At 42.1% G+C, this 25309-nt stretch overlaps 1 protein-coding gene across 2 annotated transcripts; it reads left to right on the top strand.

Moving 5' to 3' along the window:
• Window positions 1–3098: 3098 nt before the first annotated feature.
• On the top strand, window positions 3099–23696 carry LOC106605422 (FAST kinase domain-containing protein 4). 2 transcript variants are annotated; one of them, XM_014201063.2, is made up of 11 exons: window positions 3099–3201; window positions 3786–4304; window positions 4517–4837; window positions 13877–14051; window positions 18978–19135; window positions 19258–19368; window positions 19741–19885; window positions 20049–20300; window positions 20370–20481; window positions 20551–20665; window positions 23138–23696. In XM_014201063.2, the coding sequence occupies exons 2-11, from the start codon at window positions 3888–3890 to the stop codon at window positions 23237–23239; spliced, it is 1908 nt and encodes a 635-aa protein (XP_014056538.2). In that variant the 5' UTR covers window positions 3099–3201; window positions 3786–3887; the 3' UTR covers window positions 23240–23696. The 2 variants fall into 2 exon arrangements, with proteins under 2 accessions (XP_014056538.2, XP_014056539.2); XM_014201064.2 differs by lacking the exon at window positions 3099–3201 and adding an exon at window positions 3211–3306.
• Window positions 23697–25309: the final 1613 nt, after the last annotated feature.

Here is a 25309-nt window from a genome sequence, read left to right as displayed (position 1 = left end):
GTTGTCTGTGCCCAATAATGTTTGTACCATGTTTTGTGCTGCTACCATGTTGTGCTGCTGCCATGTTGTGTTGCTACCATGTTGTTGTCATGTTGTGTTGCTGCCATGCTATATTGTTGTCTTAGGTCTCTCTTAATGTAATGTTATGTTGTCTCTCTTGTCGTGATGTGTGTTTTGTCCTATATTTAAAAAAGAAATATCCCCGTCCACGCAGGAGGCCTTTTGGTAGGGTTTCATTGTAAATAAGAATTTGTTCTTAACTGACTTGCCTAGTTAAATAAATCATGTATAAATACAAAAATTCAGCACTCTGCGATCCCGTTCTGTGAGCTTGTGTGGCCTACCACTTGTCAGCTGAGCCGTTGTTTCTTCTAGAAGTTTCCACTTCCAAAAAACAGCACTTACAGTTGACTGGGCAGCTCTAGCAGGGCAGAAATTTGACAAACTGACTTGTTGGAAAGGTGGCATCCTGTGACGGTGCCATGTTGAAAGTCACCAAGCAATTCATGTAGGCCATTCTACTGCTAATGTCTGTCTATGGAGATTTTATGGCTGTGTGCTCAATTTTCTACACCTGTCATCAACGGTTGTGGCTGAAATAGTCAAATCCACTAATAGCCGAATCCACTAACACCTACTCATTCAAGGGTTTTTCTTTATTTTTACTATTTTCTACATTGTAGAATAATAGTGAAGACATGAAAACTATGAAATAATATATATGGAATCATGTAGCAACCAAAAAAGTGTTAAACAAATCAAAATATATTTTAGATTCTTCAAAGTAGCCACCCTTTGCCTTGGTGACAGCTTTGCACAGTCTTGGCATTCACTCAACCAGCTTCACCTGGAATGCTTTTCCAACAGGTTTGAAGGAGTTCCCACATATGTTGAGCACTTGTTGGCTGCTTTTCCTACACTCTGCGGTCCAACTCATCCCAAACCATCTTAATTGGGTTGAGGTCGGGTGATTGTGGAGGCCAGGTCATCTGATGCAGCACTCCATCCCTCTCCTTCTTGGTCAAATAGCCCTTACACAGCCTGGAGGTCATTGTTCTGTTGAAAAACAAATGATAGTCCTACTAAGTGCAAACCAAATGAGATGGTATATCGCTGCAGAATGCTGTGGTAGCCATGCTGTTTAAGTGTGCTTTGAATTCTAAATAAATCACAGACAGTGTCATCAGCAATCCCCCCCACATCATCACACCTCCTCCATACTTCATGGTGGGAACCACACATGCAGTGATCATCTGTTCACCTACTCTGTGTCTCTTAAAGACACGGCGGTTGGAACCAAAAATCTCAAATTTGGACTCATCAGACCAAAGGACAGATTTCCACCGGTCAAATGTCCATTGCTCGTGTTTCTTGGCCCAAATAAGTCTCTTCTTATTATTGGTGTCCTTTAGTAGTGTTTTTTTTGCAGCAATTCGACCATGAAGGCCTGATTCACGTAGTCTCCCTTGAACAGTTGATGTTGAGATGTGTCTGTTACTTTAACTCTGTGAAGCATGTATTTGGGCTGCAATTTCTGAGGCTGGTAACTCTAATGAACTTATCCTCTGCAGCAGAGGTAACTCTGGGTCTCCCTTTCCTGTGGCGGTCCTCATGTGAGCCAGTTTCATCATAGCACTTGATGGTTTTTGCAACTGCACTTGAAGAAACTTTCAAAGTTCTAGACGTTTTCCGGATTGACTGACCTTCATGTCTTAAAGTAATGATGGACTGTCGTTTCTCTTTGCTTATTTGAGCTGTTCTTGCCATAATATGGACTTGGTTTTTTACCAAATAGGGTTACCTTGTCATAATACAACTGATTGGCTCAAAAGCATTAAGAAGAAAATAAATTTCACGAATTAACCTTTAATCAGGCAGACCTGTTAATTGAAATGCATTCCAGGTGACTACCTCATGAAGCTGGTTGAGAGAATGCCAAGAGTGTGCAAAGCTGTCATCAAGGCAAATGGTGACTACTTTGAATAATCTCAAATATAAAATATATTTTGATTTGTTTAACACTTTTTTTGGTTACTACATGATTCCATATGTGTTATTTCATAGTTTTTATGTCTTCGCTATTATTCTACAATGTAGAAATCGAGAAAATCCCTTGAAAGAGTAGGTGTCCAAACTTTTGACTGGTACTGTCTGGTGTATGTTTCTTGCTTTTATTATCATGGGATGTCATGGGACGGATGATTGTTTCCGCCAATCTACGAAAAAGTACAAAAATGTATGCACTCACTACTGTAAGTCACTCTGGAGAAGAGCGTTTGCTAAATTACTAAAATGTAATATATATATATATATTCCCAAAAGGGTGTTTTAACATAGTATTTGTTTGACTTTTCTGACTCATCAACAGCTTTTACATTTGTAAATGTGGCTTATAAGAAATCTCACATGAAGGTATAACATTTCTTTTTAGATGTTTTGCAATTTGAGGGAAAACAATGAGACGTTTTACAGTTTTGAGACTATGAAATATGTTTCAAAATGTGTTTCACCCAGTAAAATAGTACTAGAGTAAAAGTAAAAAAGTATTTGGTTTTAAATATACTTAAGTATCAAAAGTAAAAGTATAAATCATTTCAAATTTCTTATATTAAGCAAACCAGACGGCACTATTTTCTTATTTTTTAAATTTACGGATCTCTAACACTCAGACATAATTTACAAATTAGGCATGTGTGTTTAGTGAGTACGCAAGATCAGAGGCAGTAGGGATGACCAGGGATGTTTTCTTGATAAATGCATATTATGGACCATTATCCTGTCCTGCTAAGCATTCAAAATGTAACGAGTACTTTTGGGTGCCAGGGAAAATGTTTGGAGTAAAAAGTACATTATCTTCTTTAGGACTGTAGTAAAGTAAAAGTTGTCAAAAATATAAATAGTAAAGTAAAGTACAGATACCCAAAACAACTTCTTAAGTAGTACCTTAAAGTATTTTTACTTAAGTACTTTACACCACTGTGTGTATCTAATTCTATGGTTTCCGCGCATAGACATAAAGACCAGGTTCTGCAATTAAAAAACACGACTTAAAGTGCATTGAATCAAGCGGACCAATCGCAGCTTCGATCCGACAATCATGTGACACCGGTATCTTTGATGAGGTCATTTTCTTGCGACTATTGCTGACATCTCCATGTGAATGTCGCCTTCGTCCACTAGCTATCTAGCTTATTTATCAAGGTAAGAACAGTCCTTTAAAGATAGAAATGGCAGCTACATGTATTTATATGTCTCCACAAGACCCGTCACAGATGTACTTGTGAATGCAGAGAATGTTGCCAGTCTGTGAGTTTCATAATTGTAATAGCTAGAACGGCATAAACCCTAGTGTCGGCAAGGTCAGAATACGCTTGATGGCATCTCAGCTTTTGAGACAGAAATGTTGCTAGTAACGTTATTTCAGTTCAGTCTACTATGACTAGTTGCCACAACCGTGTCTATTCATTGATTTCCTGCAAGTGGTTTGCTTGTAGTAGTACAGGCTACACGATTGTTGACACAATGTTAAGTTACATAACACAATCCCCGCGTTACTAATTTCTAAAGCGTCTCAAGATAGCTAGGCTAAGCTTGTTGACAGCAGTCCGTGTCCGGCAGACTACGGAGAATAAGAATATATAGTCCATATCATAAAGTTGCACATTATGGGGTTGTTTGGGCATAGCAACATGTGATTGTAGGTTAAGAATCCCCAAAATAATGAGAACCACTGAGTGATATTCACTCTCTTGAATTAACTCTCTCGCTCTTTCTCTCTCTCTCAGGTGTTAGCATGGTGACTTTGGCTGCTGTGTTGTGAATAGGATTCTCGCTGCTCTCTGGTCTCGTGCTGCTCTCTCTGGTCTCGTGCTGCTCTCAATTCCTCCATGACCAACCGTCTGCTGGGCCGATGTGCCCGTCTCCTCCCCAGGGCCACCCCCCAGGCCTCAGCCACCGCTGTCCGCCTGCCTACCCCTGCAGCTGGGCCAGCAGAGCCGCTGTGGGCCCAGGCCTGGCGGCAGCCTGTGGTGAGAGGACTATGTGAGGGCAGGAGTTTGGTCAAAGAGGAGTATCCCATCGAGCCCAAACGCACCCAGCTGGATGAGCTCTTAGAGAGGGCCCAATCTCCACAGGATGTCCTGCAGGCATGGGCGGCACAAGGAGGAAAGGCCAATCAGGCAGCTAAGACTCTGGTTCAGCTTGTCAGATTGGCTGGTAGAGAGAAAGGTGGGGCTAAAATGGACCAATTTGAGCTGCTGAATGATCCCAGACTGCTGGATATAATGGACACAGTTACTGCACAGGTAGGAGAGGGTGTAGTAAGAAGGGACAAGTAGGATGAGGAAAGGTGAGGGTAGATAAGTGGAGGGTTGAGAGGGGATGAAGATGGGTAAGGAGGGGAGAAAGCAAGAGACATGGGGCAGGTTACACTGAGGGCGGCTCAAAATATTCACAAAAACCTTCGGTGCTCCGAGTTTCTTTTGAGTGTGTGTAAATTGACTGTCTCTTCCCCCAGGTAGCGTCAGTGTGGAATGGTACGCTGGTCTCTCTGCTGCGCTCCCTCTCTACTCTGGGTGTTCCTCCTACAGCTGCAGTACAACGCTCCATCCAGACAGAGGTGCTGTGGCGTGTACGCAGACTCTCCTACAAACAGCTGGCTTTCCTGGCAGACTGGGGAGCAGGGCGGAACGGTCAGATGGAGGTGTTGCTGGTGAGCGCAGCGCTGAAACAGCTGGAGCTCCGCTGGACTGAGATCGCTGATGCCAGAACAGTCAGTACCCTGATGGCTAGGGCTGGACACCTCAGTCCTGCACTGATGGACAGACTGGAGGATAAGGTAACGAGCACCTACAGTGGCTTGCGAAAGTATTCACCCCCCCTGACATTTTTCCTATTTTGTTGCCTTACAACCTGAAATTAAAATAGGTTTTTGGGGGGTTTGTATCATTTTGATTTACACAACATGCCTACCACTTTGAAGATGCAAAATATTTTTTTGTGTGAAACAAACAAGAAATAAGACAGAAAAAAACAGAACTTGAGCATGCATAACTATTCACGCCCCCAAAGTCAATACTTTGTAGAGCCACCGTTTGCAGAAATTACAGCTGCACAAGGAGGGAGGTAGTCTCTTTGGGTATGGCTCTATAAGCTTGGCACATCTAGCCACTGGGATTTTTGCCCATTCTTCAAGGCAAAACTGCTCCAGCTCCTTCAAGTTGGATGGGTTCCGCTGGTGTACAGCAATCTTTAAGTCATACCACAGATTCTCAATTGGATTGAGGTCTGGGCTTTGACTAGAACATTCCAAGACATTTAAATGGTTCCCCTTAAACCTCTTGAATGTTGCTTTAGCGGGATGCTTAGGGTCATTGTCCTGCTGGAAGGTGAACCTCTGTCCCAGTCTCAAGACTGAAAAGGGTTTCCACAAGAATTTCTCTGTATTTAGCGCCGTCTATCATTCCTTCAATTCTGACCAGTTTCCCAGTCCCTGCTGACGAAAAACATCCCCACAGGATGATGCTGCTACCACGATGCTTCACTGTGGGGATGGTGTTCTTGGGGTGATGAGAGGTATTGGGTTTGCGCCAGACATAGTGTTTTCCTTGATGGCCAAAAAGCTCAATTTTAGTCTCATCTGACCAGAGTACCTTCTTCCATATGTTTGGGGAGTCTTCCACATGCCTTTTGGCGAACACCAAACATGTTTGCTTAGTTTTTTCTTTAAGTAATGGCTTTTTTTCTGGCCACTCTTCCATAAAGCCCAGCTTTGTGGAGTGTACGGCTTAAAGTGGTCCTATGGACAGATACGCCAATCTCCGCTGTGGCGCTTTGCAGCTCCTTCAGGGTTATCTTTGGTCTCTTTGTTGCCTCTCTGATTGATTCCCTTCTTGCCTGGTCTGTGAGTTTTGGTGGGTGGCCCTCTCTTGGCAGGTTTGTTGTGGTCCCATATTCTTTCCATTTTTTTAATAATGGATTCAATGGTGCTCTGTGGGATGATTGAAGTTACAGATATTTTTTTATAACCCAACCCTGATCTGTACTTCTCCACAGCTTTGTCCTTGACCTGTTTGGAGAGCTCCTTGGTCTTCATGGTGCTGCTTGCTTGGTTGTGCCCCTTGCTTAGTGGTGTTGCAGACTCTGGGGCCTTTAGAACAGGTGTGTGTGTGTGTATATTATATATATATATGAGATCATGTGACATTTAGATTGCACACAGGTGGACTTTATATAACTCTTTATGTGACTTCTGAAGGTAATTGGTTGCACCAGATCTTATTTAGGGGCTTCATAGCAACGAGGGTGAATACATATGCATGCATATTTTGAGGATTTTTAAAAACCATTTTTATTTTTTTCATTTCACTTCTTCACCAATTTGGACTATTTTGTGTATGTCCATTACATGAAATCCAAATTTAAATTACAGGTTGTAATGCAACAAAAAAGGAAAAACGCCAAGGGGTTGAATACTTTTGCAAGGCACTGTATACTACTAACCCCACACTACGCTTATTAAGTTATCAAATAGACATACACTACTGTCTATGTATTTGGACAGTGAATACATTTAAATTGTCCCTATACTCCAGCATTTTAGATTTGAGACAGAATGTTTCATATTAGGCGACAGTAAAGAATCTTTTATTTTAGGGTATTTTCATACATAACTGTTTTACTGTTTAGAAATGAAAGCACCTTTATGTATCTAGTCCCTCCATTTAAAAAATGTATTAGTATTTGGACAAATTTACTTAGTGTATTAAAGTAGTCAAATGTAGTACTATTTGTCACGATATTCGTTGCACGCAATGATTAGGGATGGGCATTTTACATTTTTTTGACTGTTCGAATACTCGCATAATTTTGAGTACTCAAATTAATTTTTCTAAATATATTTTTAGAACACAAGGACCGCACTGGAAAGAAATGTGCGCATTTATCTATAGGCCTATGCCAACAGTGCTCGACAATGCCACATTTGTCATAACCATTACAGATAACAAATCCTAATTGCTAAATTGCTCCATATACACAGTATTCAGTCAATAAAAAAGCAAGTACCTTTTAAGATTCATTTATTGAAACCTTAATATCAACTAGTTATATTATATCATGGAACACGATCTTCAAAAATGCAGTAACCTCAGCAGTGGCGCTTACTTGTAGAAACATATCTCTGTGCAATGGCATAGGCTTGCTTTGTTAATTTAGCAGACAAAGATGCTATTATTTCCCGGGCCCTTATCACAGTCAAGACACCTATTTTATAGTAAAAAAAAAAACATGATGTAAGATAACAGAATAAAATTGAATAGAATATTTTTCCAAATGAAAAAAGTTGCCTTTGCGAAGTGATGTGCATCTTGGGATCAAGAACAGCTATTCTCAGTGATCATTTGAAGCCGGCTCAATAAATGTTTTCTAAATCTGTCTTTTCAATATACAGATGTTCTATTTAGTTTTTTTTGCCTGTTCTTTGTAATTGGATTAACAATTCCACATTGAACACTGCATGGTGAGGAATTACGGCCACCAGTTCTGTTTGGTGAGTAGGCCCGCTCTTTAACTTTATCAAACGAATGTTTTTGTGTATTTTCAGTGTGGAACCTGTCTATGTTTAGAGGGGTTATGGCTCAGGTTAAACAATTCTAAATGGCACTATCAGTTCACAAAGTAGCCTCAGCAGAAAATAGACGGGACACAATTATTCCAAAACTGCAGCTCGTTATTGAAACACATTTTCCAACATCAATCAACCAGTCCATTTTGAATATGTGATTAAACTGTCGTCCTTTGGCAAGGAATGTAGCTTGTGTATCCCATCAGTTAGATTTATTTTTTATAGAGATTTTTTTTTCTGTAGGCCTAACTGGAGCTTGTGCATACTCAGCACCCGTGTGTGTAGGGAGCGGTCGGAACACAAAGTGAATGAGACACGGTGGGGAAAGGGAATTTTGGGAGAGAACTGTGTGATGCTTGGTTTCTTTTTTATTATGCTCTGCAAATGCACGTACAAATGGAACATTAGAGTCAAAGCAAATTGACTGTCAAGAAAACATTTCAAAAAAGATTTGGGCCAAAATGTTACTTGCCTGTTCGGGCAGCCACAAAGCACATTCTATCATATAGTTTTACAGTATTAGATTTAAAAAAAATCTTTGGTAGAAGATCAAGACTTTATGTCCGTTTGAGTACTCGATTACTCATGCCCATCCCTAGAATATATCAAGCTTGTGACTCAACAACCTTGTTGGATGCATTTGCGGTTTGTTTTTGGTTGTTTTTTGCCCAATAGGAACTCAATGGTGAATAATATCTTGTGCCATTTTGGAGTCACTTTTTTATTACAAGTAAGAATGGATGTTTCTGAACACTTCTACATTCATGTGGATTAGAGGTCGACCGATTAATCGGAATGGCCGATTTTTTTAATTAGGGCCGATTTCAAGTTTTCATAACAATCGGTAATCGGTATTTTTGGCCGGCGATTTTATTTAAAAAATAATTTTGATTTTATTTAAAAATATTTTTTAACTAGGCAAGTCAGATAAGAACACATTCTTATTTTCAATGACGGCCTAGGAACGGTGGTTTAACTGCCTTGTTCAGAGGCAGAACGACAGATTTTTACCTTGTCAGCTTGGGGATTCAATCTTGCAACCTTATGGTTAACTAGTCCAACGCTCTAACCACCTGCTTTACATTGCACTCCACGAGGAACCTGCCTATTACGCGAATGCAGTAAGAAGCCAAGGTAAGTTGCTAGCTAGCATTAAACTTATCTTATAAAAAACAATCAATCATAATCACTAGTTAACTACACATGGTTGATGATATTACTAGTTTATCTAGCCTGTCCTGCGTTGCATATAATCGGTGCGCATTCGCGAAAAAGGACTGTCGTTGTTCCAACGTGTACCTAACCATAAACATTAATGTCTTTCTTAAAATCAATACACAAGTATATTTTTAAACCTGGATATTTAGTTAATATTGCCTGCTAACATGAGTTTCTTTTAACTAGGGAAAATGTGTCACCTCTGCAACAGAGTCAGGGTATATGCAGCAGTTTGGGACGCCTGGCTCGTTGCGAACTATGAAGACTATTTCTTCCTAACAAAGACAGCCTACTTCGCCAAACGGGGGATGATTTAACAAAAGCGCATTTGCGAAAAAATCACAATCATTGCACGACTGTACCTAACCATAAACATCAATCCCTTTCTTAAAATCAATACACAGAAGTATATATTTTTAAACCTGCATATTTAGCTAAAAGAAATCCAGGTTGGCAGGCAATATTAACCAGGTGAAATTGTGTCAGTTCTCTTACGTTCATTGCATGCAGAATCAGGGTATATGCAACAGTTAGGGCCGCCTGGCTCGTTGCAAACTAATTTGCCAGAATTTTGACATAACATTGAAGGTTGTGCAATGTAACAGGAATATTTAGACTTAGGATGCCACCCGTTAGATAAAATACGGAACGGTTCCGTATTTCACTGAAAAAAATAAACGTTTTGTTTTCGAGATGATAGTTTCCGGATTCGACCATATTAATGACCTAAGGCTCGTATTTCTGTGTGTTTATTATATTATAATTAAGTCTATGATTTGATAGAGCAGTCTGACTGAGCGATAGTAGGCACCAGCAGGCTCGTAAGCATTCATTCAAACAGTACTTTCGTGCGTTTTGCCAGCAGCTCTTCGCTGTGCTTCAAGCATTGCGCTGTTTATGACTTCAAGCCTATCAACTCCCAAGATTAGGCTGGTGTAACCGATGTGAAATGGCTAGCTAGTTAGCCGGGTGCGCGCTAATAGCGTTTCAAACGTCACTCGCTCTGAGACTTGGAGTAGTTGTTCCCCTTGCTCTGCATGGGTAACGCTGCTTCGAGGGTGGCTGTTGTCGATGTGTTACTGGTTTGAGCCCAGGTAGGAGCGAGGGGAGGGACGGAAGCTATACTGTTACACTGGCAATACTAAAGTGCCTATAAGAACATCCAATAGTCAAAGGTATATGAAATACAAATTGTATAGAGAAATGGTCCTAAAATAACTACAACCTAAAACTTCTTACCTGGGAATATTGAAGACTCATGTTAAAAGGAACCACCAGCTTTCATATGTTCTCATGTTCTGAGCAAGGAACTTAAACGTTAGCTTCTCCAACACTTTGTTTTTGCATTATTTAAACCAAATTGAACATGTTTCATTATTTATTTGAGGCTAAATTGATAGTATTTATGTATTATATTAAGTTATAATAAGTGTTCATTCAGTATTGGTGTAATTGTCATTATTACCAAAAAAAAAAAAGTTTTTTATTTGTAATTTTTTTATATATACATTTTTTAAAAAAAATTTAATTTTTATTTTTTAAATCGGTAGCGTCTTTTTTTGGTCCTCCAATAATCGGTATCGGCGTTGAGAAATCATAATCGGTCGACCTCTAATGTGGATGCTACAATGATTATGGATAATCATGAATGAATTGTGAGGAGGTTAGAGGCACAAAAATCATACCCCCTCAAAAAATGCTAACGTTAGAGGTTACTGTTCTTCCTTCAGACAAGCATGTGTCAAAGACATTGCAAATGAACAAAGTTATCGTTCACATCCGCTTGTAAATGTCCAAACTCACCAAAAATGACATTTCGGTAGCTCCTACCTATATACAGTGCCTTCAGAAAGTATTCTAAAATGGATAGAAAATACACTCTACCTTTCAAAAGTTTGAGGACACTTAGAAATTCCTTGTTTTTGAAAGAAAAGCACTTTTTTTCATTAAAAATAACATAAAATTGATCAGAATTAGTGTAGACATTGTTAATATTGTAAATGACTATTGTAGCTGGAAACGGCAGATCTTTTAAAAATGGAATATCTACATAGGGGTACAGAGGTCCATTATCAGCAACCATCACTCCTGTGTTCCAATGGCAAGTTATGTTCTCTAAGTTTATCATTATTAAAGGCTAATTGATCATTAGAAAACCCTTTTGCAATTATGTTAGCACAGCTGACAACTGTTCTGATTTTAAAGAAGCTATGAAACTGGCCTTCTTTAGACTAGTTGAGTATCTCGAGCATCAGTATTTGTGGGTTGGCTTACAGGCTCAAAATGTCCAGAAACAAAGAACTTTCTTCTGAAACTCGTCAGTTTATTCTTGTTCTGAGAAATTAAGGCTATTCCATGCAAGAAAATGAAGATCTGGTACGCTGTGTACTACTCCCTTCACAGAACAGCGCAAACTGGCCTTAACCAGAATAGAAAGAGGAGTGGGAGTCCCCGGTGCACAACTGAGCAAGAGGACATGTATATTAGTGTCTAGTTTGAGAAACAGTGACTTCAACTGGCAGCTTCATCAAATAGTACCTGCAAAACACCAGTCTCAACGTCAGAGTGAAGAGGCGACTCCGGGATTCTGGTTGAGTTCTGTCCAGTGTCAATTCTTTCGCCCATCTTAATCTTTTATTTTTATTGGCCACTCTGAGATGTCTTTATCTTTGCAACTCTGCCTAGAAGGCCAGCATCCCAGAGTCGCCTCTTCACTGTTGACTCTAGAGTTCCTCTGTGGAGATGGGAGAACCTTCCAGAAGGACAAACATCTCTGCAGCACTCCGCCAATCAGGCCTTTATGGTAGAGTGGCCAGACGGAAGTCACTCCTCAGTAAAAGGCACATGACAGCCCGCTTGGAGTTTGCCAAAAGGCACCTAAAGACTCTCAGACCATGAGAAACAAGATTCTCTGGTCTGATGAAACTAAGATTGAACTTTTTGGCCCGAATGCCCAGCGGCCCATCTGGAGGAAACCTGGTACTATCCCTACGGTGGTGGCAGCATCACGCTGTGGGGATGTTTTTCAGCGGCAGGGACTAGGAAACTAGTCAGGATCGAGGCAAAGATGAACGGAGCAAAGTACAGAGATCCTTGATGAAAGCATGCTCAGGACCTCAGACTGTGGCAAAGGTTCACCTTCCAACAGGACAAATACCCTAAGCACACATCCAACACAATGCAGGAGTGCCTTCGTGACAAGTCTTTGAATGTCCTTAAGTGGCCCAGCCAGAACCCGGACTTGAACCCAATCGAACATCTCTGACAGAGCTTGAGAGGATCTGCAGAGAAGAATCGGAGAAACTCCTTGTAGCGTCATACGCAAGAAGACTCGAGGCTGTAATCGCTGCCAAAGGTGCTTCAACAAAGTACTGAGTAAATGGTCTGAATACTTATGTAAATGTGATATTTAAGGGCTTGTAAGTAAGCATTTCACGGTAAGGTCTGCACCTGTTGTATTCGTGGGCATATGACAAATAAAATTTGATTTGATATTTCAGTTTATTTAAAATTATCAAATGTCAACCTGTTTTTGCTTTTTTTATTGTATGTAGATTGAAATATGATTTAATACATTTTAGAATAACATAACAGTGGAAAAATTCAAGGCATCTGAATACTTTCCGAAGGCACTGTATGTATAACTTTGAGCTGGATTGCCTGTCTTTGCAATTCATTTATTTTAGTTTGCGCTCGTTAGCATATTTGGCTAGCAGCCTCCATGGAAATTCTTGATTACTTGTGCTAATTCTGTTAGCATTCTGGTAATGGATGCCAATGGGCATTTTTGCGTTTTTCTTGCTCTGTTGTGTACTAAGCCGGTAATACCGTAAATCCCAGGGTGAGAAAAGGATGGTATGACGACATGAATCTGTATACTGCTCAACCCTTCCATCTGGTCCTGTGGCCTTGTGAATGTTAACCTGTTTTAAAGGTCTTCATCACATCGGCTATGGTGAGCGTGATCACACTGTCATCTGGAACAGCTGGTGCTTTCACGCATGGTTCAGTGTTGCTTGCCTGGAAGCGAGCGTAGAAGGCATTTAGCTTGTCTGGTAGGATCGCGTCACTGAGCAGCTCGCGGCTGGGTTTACCTTTTGTAATCTGTGATAGTTTGCAAGCTCTGACACATCCGACGAGCTTCAGAGCTGTTGTAATAGGATTCAATCTTAGTGCTGTATTCACGCTTTGCGTTTGATGGTTCGGCAGGCGTAGCGGGATTTCTTATAAGCATCCGGGTTAGTCTCCCGCTCCTTGAAACAGTAGCTCTAGCCTTTATCTCAGTGCTGATGTTTTCTGTAATCCATGGGATATGTACGTACGGTCACTTTAGGGACCACGTCATCAATGCACTTATTAATGAAGTGACGATGGAGTTTACCTCATCGGCTGAGTCCTGGAACATATTCCAGTCTCTGCTAGTGAAACAATCCTGTAGCTTAGCATGAGCTTCATCGGACCACTTCCATATTAAGCACGTCACTGGTTCTTCCGGTTTGAGTTTTTGCTTGTAAGCAGGAATCAGTTTCCGAGAAACATAGGATATTACAGTTCTTCAGGTCATTATCAGGATGAATTTAGTAGTGTTCAGAAACATCTTATCTACTCACTCAGACAGAAAATTACCATTCAGTTACTATTGGGCAAAACAAACCACAAATGCATCCAACAAGTTTGTAGAGTCACAAGCTTGATGAAGTCATTGCATTTAAGGAATATGGGACCAAATGCTAAACGTTTGACTGCTTTGATACACTACTGTATAAGTAAATTTGTCTAAACTTCTTCACATGGGCAGACTAAATACATAGTGCTTTCATTTCTAAACACTAAAACATATGTATGAAAATACCTCAAGGTATCTGTACTGTTGGCTCATATGAAAAATGGCACATCTCAAAATCTGAAATGCTGGACTATATAGCCATTAAAAAAAATATAGTTGCTTCACTATCCAAATATGTAACTAACTGCCACCATCAACAAATCTCTCAACCCAACGCTCCTTTTCGTTTCTCTCTGTTCCCACCCCAGGCGTTAGAGCTAGCTGAAGGGTTTGGGGCGGAGGATATCCGCAGGGTGTGTGTGTCTCTGGTGTCTCAGGGACGCCGTTCAGTGCCTCTGCTCAGAGCTCTGTCCTACCACCTCCTACAGAAACCCTCAACAGACCTTACAACACCGCTACTGTTGGACCTCGCCTACGCATATGGTACATACACTTGACTAAAATATTTCTCTTGTTGTGGATATTACATTTGTTTTATTTTATGACTGTTATTTCAAGTCATTTCATCTCCATAGAGCTGCTGCCTATGCTGTCTGACAATCACTATTGGGTAGTTCTTCAAAGTAAACAAGGCATACTGTTTTTTTCCCGCTAGTGACACTGTACGCATTGAGTTTCACAGAATTTTTTGAAAGTAATGGAATTCAAATAATTGAATCTATGTAGGTCGATAAGTTGTTTAAAAACCGAACAATAACCCAAATGTCTTAATTGCGGCAGTAATAATATATATATACACACACACACATAATCTGGAGATGTAAAAGGATGTGCCACAGGGTTGAATGCTGGTACCGGTGTTATCCTCCTCCTTTAACAATCTTCCTAACATCAAACTACCTGCGGTCATCTGATATTTCAGCTGTGAATTTTTCAGTTTTGCAACAGATTTAAAGGGGGTAAGTATATTAATATTTTCACACTGAGGTCGAAATAACACTCTGTAATTGTGAAAATGATGAAATGCCCTTTTTGTGTAAGAGCTGTTTGAAAAAAATGCCTGTGGCCTCATTTATCAAGGTGCGTGCACAAAAAAAGTATTTAACCTTGCGTGTGCCAGTTTTACCACAAAGGTTGGTATTTATCCATTTTGAACTTGATGGGAAAGTGTGTGCGTCTCCACGCAAATCTCAAACCATGCGTGCACACAACTTCTAGTGGTTCACACATGAGTAGCTCGGCAAACAATTCTGAAAGTACATGCTATTTTCACGTGCTTCACTGCAAATTTCTTCTGATGTAATTTAAGCATTGACATGGATTCTGAACATCCAATTTCGTTGGTTCTTTATGAACAATTGTAATTTTAAGAGTGAAAAATTAAACGGAACATAATTTGGGAAAATATAAAAATAATTGTGGGGAAAATGTCAGATTTTAGAGGGAAGAGGGAAGAGTTGCAGGATATCTTATAAGCGCCTGGATTAGTGTCCTGCTCCTTGAAAATGGCAGCTCTAGCCTTTAGCTCAGTGCGGATGTTGCCAGTAACCCATGGCTTCTGGTCGGGCTCCCGAGTGGCGCACGGTATAAGGCACTGCATCTCAGTGCTTGAGGCATCACTACAGACACCCTGGTTCGATTAAAGTTTAAATAAATAAAATATTAATAAATGTATGTCACTGGGGATGACGTCGTCAATGCACTTATTGATTTAGCCGGTGACTGAGGTAGTATGCTCCTCAATGTCATTGGATGAATCACAGAACATATTCCAGTCTGCTAGCAAAACAGTCCTGTAGCATCCGCGTCATCTGACCACTTCCGTATTGAGCGAGTCACTGGTACTTTAGTTTTTTTTGTAAGCAGGAATCAGGAGGATAGAATTATGGTCAGATTTGCCAAATGGTTTGCTAGGGAGAGCTTTGTATGTTTTTTTTGTGACATGCTGGTAGATATTAGGTAAAACAGATTTAGGTTTGCCACACTACTTGCCAAGAGTTTTCATCCATACTTTTTGTGGCTGTTTATTTACCAACACAGATGGATGCTGGCACTAAGACTGCACTGTCAGCTGTATAAGGAAATAAGCGAACAGGAAACTGCTCACAAAGAGGTGGTGCTCCTAGTGGCTGGGGATTTTAATGCAGGGAAACTTAAATCAGTTTTACATAATTTCTATCAACATGTTAAATGCAACCAGAGGGGAAAAAATTATAGATCACCTGTATTCCACACACAGAGATGCATACAAAGCTCTCCCTCTCCCTCTGGTAAATCTGACCACAATTCTATCCTCCTGATTCCTGCTTACTGCTTACAAGAAAAAATTAAAGCAGGAAGCACCAGTGTATCGGTCTATTTAAAAAAAAAAAAAAAAAAGTGGTCAGATGAAGCAGATGCTAAACTACAGGACTGTTTTGCTAACACAGACTGGAACATGTTCCAGGATTCTTCCAATGGCATTGAAGTACAACCACATCAGTCACTGGCTTTATCAGTAAGTGCATCTAGGACGTCGTCCCCACAGTGACTATACGTACATACCCCAACCAGAAGCCATAGATTACAGGCAACATTTGCACTGAGCTAAAGGGTAGAGCTGCCGCTTTCAAGGTGCGGGACTCTAACCCGGAAGCTTATAAGAAATGCTGCTATGCCCTCTGACGAACCATCAAACAGGCAAAGCGCCAATACAGGGCTAAGACTGAATTGTACTACACCGGCTCCGACGCTCGTCTTATGTGGCGGGGCTTGCAAACTATTACAGATTACAAAGGGAAGCACAGCCGCAAGCTAAATCACTTCCATGCTCGCTTCGATGCAAGCAACACTGAGGCATGCATGAGAGCATCAGCTGTTCCGGACGACTGTGTGATCACGCTCTCCGTAGCCAATGTAAGTAAGACCTTTAAACAGGTCAACATTCACAAGGCCGCAGGGCCAGACAGATTACCAGGATGTGTGCTCCGGTCATGTGCTGACCAACTGGCCGGTGTCTTCACTGACATTTTCAACATGTCCCTGACTAAATCTGTAATACCAACATGTTTCAAGCAGACCACCATAGTCCCTGTGCCCAAGAACCCTAAGGCAACCTGCCTAAATGACTACAGACCTGTAGCACTCACGTCCGTAGCCATGAAGTGTTTTGAAAGGCTGGTAATGGCTCACATTAACACCATTATCCCAGAAACCCTAGACCCACTACAATTTGCATACCGCCAAAACAGATCCACAGATGATGCAGTGTCTATTGCACTCCACACTGCCCTTTCCCACCTGGACAAAAGGAACACCTACGTGAGAAGGCTATTCATTGACTACAGCTCAGCGTTCAACACCATAGTTCCCTCAAAGCTCATCACTAAGCTAAGGATCCTGGGACTAAACACCTCCTGAACTTCCTAACGGGCCGCCCCCAGGTGGTGAGGGTAGGTAGCAACACATCTGCCACGCTGATCCTCATCACTGGAGCCCCTCAGGGATGTGTGCTCTGTCCCCTCATGTACTCCCTGTTCACCCACGACTGCGTGGCCAGGCATGTCTCCAACACCATCATTAAGTTTGCCGATGACACAACAGTGGTAGGCCACAACGACGAGACAGCCTACTGGGAGGAAGTCAGAAACCTGGCCGATTGGTGCCAGAATAACAACCTATCCCTCAACATAATCAAGACAAAGGAGATGATTGTGGACTACAGGAAAAACGAGGACAGAGCACTCCCCCATTCTCATCGACAGGGCTGTAGTGGAGCAGGTTGAGAGCTTCAAGTTCCTTGGTGTCCACATCACCAACAAACTATCATGGTCCAAACACACCAAGACAGTCATGAAGATGGCACAACAAAGCCTATTTCCCCCTCAGGAGACTGACAATATTTGGCATTGGTTCTACAGCTGCTCCATCAAGAGCATCCTGACTGGTTGCATCACTGCCTGGTACTGCAACTGCTCGGCCTCCGACCGCAAGGCACTACAGAGGGTAGTGCGTACGGCCCAGTACATCACTGGGACTAAGCTGCCTGCCATCCAGGACCTCTACACTAGGTGGTGTCAGGAAGGCCCTACATTTTTTTTAGAAGACCCCAGACACCCCGGTCATAGAATGTTCTCTCTGCTCCCGTATGGCAAGTGGTACTGGAGCGCCAAGTCTAGCACAAAAAGGCTTTTAAAAAATGTTTACCCCCAAGCCATAAGAATTCCTGAACAAGTAATCATTCTCTCCCCCCCCAAACCCCTCTTTTATGCTGCTGCTACTCTCTGTTTATCATATATGCATAGTCACTTTATACATTCATGTACATACTACCTCAATTAGCCTGATTATCCGGTGCCCCTGCACATTGGCTACCCGGACTATCTGCATTGTGTCCCACCACCTGCCAACCCCTCTTTTTCGCTACTGCTACTCTCTGTTCATCATATATGCATAGTCACTTTAACCATACCTACATGTACATACTACCTCAATTAGCCTGACTAACCGGTGCCTGTATATAGCCTCGCTACTGTTATTTTTCACTGTCCTTTTTACTGTTTTTGTTTCTTTACTTATCTATTGTTAACCTAATACCAATTTTTTTTTTACTTAAAAATCACACTGTTGGTTAGGGCCTCGCACGTGACAAACTTTGATTTGATGCTTGTGTGAGGATTCGTAGGCGAGTTAGTAAATCAACAAGGCACCCCGACCTTTGCCCACTGTATTTCCGTCTTTGCTTCACGCGAATGACCTCGGAGATGGTCTCGGAGAAGCAGTATATCCTTCAGGTCGGACTCATTTAAAGAAAAAATATTTGTCCAGTTCGAGGTGAGTAATCACTGTTCTGATGTCCAGAAGCTCTTTTCGGTCATAAGGGACAGTAGCAGTGACTTTATGTTAAAAATAAGTTACTAGCAAAATACCCCAGTTGGTTAGGAGACCGTAAAACACACCCATCCTCTCGGGCGCCATTATATGTGTTCAATGATTTTATATATATGAATGAAAACGTGTATATGTTGCTTGACTGTGACAGTTTGCTAAATCCAAATAATTTGACGTACATGCATATCCTAGAATCTCCAAGTACGCCAGAATTGAGAGAGAAATGTACACACGTTTGATGAATGAGGCCCCTGGAATTTCAGCCTGTTCTGGTGGGATGGAACTTTTGGCCCACATCATGATCTGATTATAATAGACCAATGATTGTTCATCTGGGTAAGTGGTGGGCTCTAGACCATCCTACCATCCTTCTAATGCTCACACAATCAGACATCATTTCAAGTGCCAAAGGAGGTTCAGGGAAATAAATTATAAAAAATATTTTCTTTCATTGAACAGTGATTTATTAGACTGTGATAATTTCAAAATAAAATTACAAAGACTGCATGGGGGCTTTAAATTTCTCTCTCTCTCTCCCAGGGAAGTTGAATTTCCACCACTCCCAGGTCTTCCAGCGATTGGCAGCCGAGTTGTTACCCAGAATGCCAGAGATTAGTTCTGCCGATGTCACTCGCTGCGCCAAATCACTAGCCTTCCTCAAGTGGCTCCATCTCCCATTGTTTGAGGCATTCGCTGAGGTCTGCACACACTCAGACACCGCTAAACACATCTTAAACTGATAGCATCATCTCCATAACCAATGTTGCTTAACTCATCCTCTCTTATTTTCTTCCTTTGTTTGATAAAAAAAAATATTCAGCACTACAGCGTGAACAGTCAGAAGTACAGCACACTGCAGCTTTGTAACCTGCTCATGTCATTGGCCAGGCTGAACTTCCAGCCCAGCAAGGGGGAGGAGTTCTACAAGAAGGTAAACAATGAGTAGCAATTTGTTTGTTTATTTACCTTATGCTGTATTTATTTATTTTGTAACCTTTATTTAACTAGGCAAGTCAGTTATGAACAAATTCTTATTTACAATGACAACCTACCCCGGCCAAACCCAGACGACGCTGGGCCAATTGTGCGCTGCCCTATGGGACTCCCAATCACGGCTGGATGTGATGCAGCCTGCATACTCAAGGATAAATGATGTGTAGAACAGACGGGGTTCTCAGTCATGTCAGTGTTGCTCATTACATTTCTATCAACTTTGGCTGATGAGGGGAAGAGGCTTTTGGCTAGAATACCTTCCCAGAATGTAGTCCGTGTTTATCATCTGTCTCCTTCTGTGTGTATGTAGGTCCACTCTGCCCTGGAGGGTGTTCTCCCGAGCCTGGAGGCGTTCCTGCAGACAGACGTGGTGTGGTCTCTGTGTGTGTTACAGCAGGCCAAGCCCCAGCACATTACGGCCCTCACTCAACACACACATGTTGCCAAACTCTCAGGTAAACACACACACACACACACTAGTACTGGTCCACCCCAGGAGATGGCAGCAGAGGATCGATCCACTGATGTTCTGTGTTAATAGCCCTGTACTTTCTCAGCTGTACAGACTTGGGTGATTCTGATGATTTTATGTTGCGTTGCTATATTGCTGTTTTACAGAAGGCAGTCAATCTCGAGTGGAGAACTATCGCCTGAAGCTCCTCCACATCATTGCTACCCTCAAGTTAGAACACCCAGAGTCTCTGTCCTCCACCCTGCCTACAGAGGCCATGTTGCTTCCCTCCACCCTGGGCCGGGACTCCCCCCTCTCCCCTCTACAGACTGGACTAAAGGGGGCCCTGGATAATCTGGTGGGGGGGAAAGCAGAGGCCCTACGTACCGGGGTCAACACTATATATGGCTGGACCATAGGTGAATACACGCGCACACAAACACTTTAAGCCTGGAACAACAGGTGACTGATGTGTTGTGTCCAATAAGATGGAGAGCTGGTGGTGGACAGTGACATTAAGCCAATGGACCTGGTGACCCTGACGGCCCCTCACCTGCCTGGAGGAGGCGGAGCCAAGTCCTTACCTGAGGGGGCATGCAGGTGAGAGAAGAAGGTTGTCTGTGTTGGTGGGTGTGTGTGCATGTGTTCTGACAGTCCTTCTCTTTGCAGGTTAGCATTCCTGACCTGGGAGTTTCCTAACTATGGCTCCAGGAGTAAAGATCTGCTGGGACGATTCACCATGATGAGACGGCACCTCAAACTGGCTGGCTTTATCCTTGTAGAGGTATGGAGGGATGACTAGGAGAGGGGGCGGTGGACTGAAAGAGAGAGTCTGGCAGTCATTACGACAGTCACTGTCCATTGCACACACAAACCCTAACCACAGCATACACATTTACATTTAAGTCATTTAGCAGACGCTCTTATCCAGAGCGACTTACAAATTGGTGCATTCACCTTATAATATCCAGTGGAACAACCACTTTACAATAGTGCATCTAAATCTTTTAAGGGGGGGTTAGAAGGATTACTTTATCCTATCCCAGGTATTCCTTAAAGAGGTGGGGTTTCAGGTGTCTCCGGAAGGTGGTGATTGACTCCGCTGTCCTGGCGTCGTGAGGGAGCTTGTTCCACCATTGGGGTGCCAGAGCAGCGAACAGTTTTGACTGGGCTGAGCGGGAACTGTGCTTCCTCAGAGGTAGGGAGGCGAGCAGGCCAGAGGTGGATGAACGCAGTGCCCTTGTTTGGGTGTAGGGACTGATCAGAGCCTGAAGGTACGGAGGTGCCGTTCCCCTCACAGCTCCGTAGGCAAGCACCATGGTCTTGTAGCGGATGCGAGCTTCAACTGGAAGCCAGTGGAGAGAGCGGAGGAGCGGGGTGACGTGAGAGAACTTGGGAAGGTTGAACACCAGACGGGCTGCGGCGTTCTGGATGAGTTGTAGGGGTTTAATGGCACAGGCAGGGAGCCCAGCCAACAGCGAGTTGCAGTAATCCAGGCGGGAGATACACACCACCTCCACTTTGGGTGCTGACCATTCTTGATACTCACAGGAAACAAAAAAGGAGGACCAAGGCACTCTTCATATAATTAATTAAAATGCCTTTATTTGTATGGCATGTTCAATGGAAACAAAGTTTAAAAACTCTGACGCGTTTCGGCTGCATGGCCTTTGTCAGGGAGTACTCACGGGAGACTGTTGAGTGTGGAAAAACCCAGCAGTTCTTGACGCACAAATTGGTGCACCTGGCACCCACTACCATAACCCGTTCAAAGAGACTTAAATATTTTGCACACATACACAATCCATGTTTCAAAGCTTAAAAATCTTTCTTTAACCTGTCTCCACCCCATCATCTGCACTGATTTGAAGTGGATTTAACAAGTGACATCAATAGGGGGTCACAGCTTTCATCTGGTCAGTCTGTCATGGAAAGAGGTGTTCTTAATGTTTTGTACACTCGTATAAAATATTGTGAATATAGCTTGGAAAATAGAATAATGGGACTCTGGGTGACGACATAATGATGTTTGTTTCCAACTTTAGGACAGTTTTTCTCAAGAAATTAACTCTAGTGGCTAACGCTGGCTAGCGGTGTACCGTATGATGCTAAAGTTGGCTAGCTAATGCTATAGAAAGCGATGTAATGCTGCATCATGCAGGGCCAGGTTGGTCTGTCCCTGAAGGATGCCAGTTATAAAAAGGCCTGATAGTCAGTCAGGAGCCTGGAGGATAGCAGCAGCAGCTCTCTCATCTAGGCCAAGCTCCTTAGCCAATCCCAGCTCTCTCTCTCTCGCTCTCATCCAGGACAATCGCGTTAGCCAATCTTACCGCTCTCTCTCATCTAGGCCAATTGCGTTAGCCTGAGAACACTGTGGTGCATGCTGGGTAAACTAGTAAACTGATGAGACTGTCCTTCTCCACTTGCACGTCATTAGGCAAATGACGTTTACAGTGGTGGATCCCAAAATAAATGTGTAAGGAGTTGTGCAAGACTTTTTATATATAAAAGAATAAGTAGCATATCATTTTTATTTATTATTATTTTTTTATATATATAGATATATAGTTTGGACACCTACTCATTCTAGGGTTTTTCTTTTGACTATTTTCTACATTGTAGAATAATAGTGAAGACATCAACTATGAAATAACACACATGGAATCATGTAGTAACCAAAAAAGTGTTAAACAGATTAAAATATATTTAAGTAGCCACCCTTTTCTTGATGACAGCTTTGCACACTCTTGACATTCTCTCCGGTCGCGGCCGGTTGTAACACAGCCTGGGATCGAACCCGGGGTCTGTAGTAATGCCTCAAGCACTGCGATGCAGTACCTTAGAATGCTGCGCAACTCGGGAGGCCCTATCGTATCGTTTTTAAACGTGCATGTTTTTCTCTACAGACGAAACAAAAGCTGTTTTAAAAAAAAAAATTTTAAGTATGTGTCAGATTTGAAAACTTTTCCGCGGTAGGATACACATGAGTATCCTCAATGAAAGGTGGCTATTGAGGAGGGTAGGACACTCTTCCTACTAATGAATTGACACACTCCTCGACCACTTATTGGTTTCTGGGGGACGGAGGACAGAAGACTGAGGATGGACTTTTGCCCAAATGAGAGAACCCTCTAGATTGTCTCCAAACCTGATTTGCATAAAAACACTACTGGGTGTATGTCAGCTATAGTATTGCAAGGTAAAGGGTATTATTGATAGACAAACCCCTGAATCTGTACTTTCTGTCCCTCTCTAGGTGCCATACTATGAGTGGCTGGAGCTGAAGTCTGATTGGCAGAAAGGGGCGTATGTGAAGGATAAGATGGGGAAGGCCATTGCTGAGGAAATGGCGAAGTGAACTAGGCCAAACTGCAGAAGTCTGGTTCAGTTCTAGACTCAACTGGACTGGAAAGAGGAGAGCCAGGATGCCAAGGACGGCTCACCAGAACCAATCTGGTCTCAAACAACTCTGAACAGCAACCACACACACACACTAATCAACCCACTCTAAAACAAGCCGCTTGGTGGAAAATCTCTTTTGGCGTTTTATCTTTGGATGCCTTGCCGATGCGTGGGGCTTTCCTTGTTACCATGGAGACGGCCCCTGAGAGTTCTGTATGCTGAAGAGAGCAAACAGAGGGAGAAAGAGGGCCCTACAGCAGAAAGCAAGGAAAGAAAGACCTCTGTTGCTAAGGATGTGTCCCTAAGTGACACTCAAAGAGAATAGAGAGCAGCATCATAGAATCAATGCCCCAATGAATGTTAAAAGCTGTGTATCACCTGTGAATAGTGATCTAATTAAATTATCAATATGAGCTTTGAGTGATTTGATTGAATAAATTATTTTACGTTTTAGTTTTGATATACATGTTCCACACACTGTCTTCCATGTTGGCACCAATGTTCCATGACTATAACATTGGCTGTATATGAGAGTATCAAATCTGTGATCCATTGTGGGTCAATTGTGACTGACTGATCTACAAATAATAAGTCGTTATTTATGATGCAAGGTTATTTGTAGATCAGTCAGACATCATCCACCTGCAATGTGGAACAAGCCCATTATCTATGGCTCTGGTAGGTCTTGACTTCGCTCACAGTGTGTTTAGAGAGGACATTGGGTTGGATGAGCTTCAATGGTATCATTGGCATCCTGATGGAGGTGTGGTATTCAGCCTGAGGATGCTTCTCTTCACAAGTTACAGCTAATATGTATTTATTATCAAACGTCATGGGTCAGCGGTGTGTGTTGTGGGGGGTGCTGAATGTATCCAAGAGGGATCGGCTCACACAGCTGTTGTTGTCTGTGCCGTACAGTGCCTTCAGAAAGTATTCATACCCCTTAATTTACATTTTGTTACAGCCTGAATTCAATCAAAACATGTTTACCCATCTACACACACTACCCCATAATGACAAAGTGAAAACATGTAAATAAATGTATGTCTCATTTACTTAAGTATCCACACCCCAGAGTCAATACTTTGTAGAAGCACCTTTGGCATCGAGTCCTTCTGGGTAAGTCTCTAAAGCCTTGTTTATACTGCAGGTCTTAATGCTCAAATCAGTTTTGGGATACAGACTGTCCAAACAGCAAGTTACAAGTGACCAAATCGTATTTGTGTGTGTTCAGACAGCAGTCGTTTGATGACATGGCTACACTAGTTGCCATAGTAATGGCGGGTGTGTGCACGGTAGTGTAAGCTGATTGGTGGTTGTGCTCATGCTTCCTATCATGCAGAAGTTATGTAGCAAGCTAAGGTGACAATGCTTGCAATTGACTATTTTCCAGTTGATTTGAATATTACAAATCCAAGTATAAGAGCACTTTTAAAGCCTCAAAGGATAATATTATCCAACTTTTGAAATTAGACCTTTTTGGCTAGCCAAGGCACTCCACTAGCTAGCTGGATAGCTCTTTAGCATTAGCACATTCACTCGTTTGTAAACAATTAACAAGCTAATTAGCTACCACGTGTTCCTGTCAAACTGTCAACAGAGTAGCTAGCAACAAGATATGCAAAATAACAGTCTAAAAAGCCACCTTGAGAGCAAATAAATCAGATTTGACATTCAGACACAAGTCACATGGCCAGGAATCAGATTTGTATCTGGCTTCAAACCACCTTACGAAGACATCATGTATGGCTAGATGCAGCCACCACCATGCTTGAAAATATGAAGAATGGTACTCAGTGATGTGTTGTTGGATTAGCCACTAACATAACGCTTTGTATTCAGGACATAATGTTTATTTCTTTGCCCCATTTTCTGATGTTTACTTTAGAGCCTTTATTGTAAACAGGATGCATGTTTTGGATTTTTTTTGTTAAATTCTTTGTCATTTAGGTTAGTATTGTGGAGTAACTACAATGTTGTTGATCCATCCTCATTTTTCTCCTATCACAGCCATTAAACTCTAACT

This window comes from Salmo salar, chromosome ssa05 (assembly GCF_905237065.1).
Source record: "Salmo salar chromosome ssa05, Ssal_v3.1, whole genome shotgun sequence".
Lineage (NCBI taxonomy): Eukaryota > Metazoa > Chordata > Actinopteri > Salmoniformes > Salmonidae > Salmo > Salmo salar.
The sequence above is the reverse complement of the archived record's forward strand: the minus strand, read 5'-3'. Positions and strand labels throughout refer to the sequence as shown.

Excerpts from the sequence above, each read along its gene's own strand:
- LOC106605422 (XM_014201063.2), top strand. The coding sequence starts at position 3,888 with ATGACCAACCGTCTGCTGGGCCGATGTGCCCGTCTCCTCCCCAGGGCC. Across the intron at positions 4,305-4,516 it reads TGGACACAGTTACTGCACAG|GTAGCGTCAGTGTGGAATGG; the intron begins GTAGGAGAGGGT and ends CTCTTCCCCCAG. Across the intron at positions 14,052-18,977 it reads GGACCTCGCCTACGCATATG|GGAAGTTGAATTTCCACCAC; the intron begins GTACATACACTT and ends TCTCTCTCCCAG.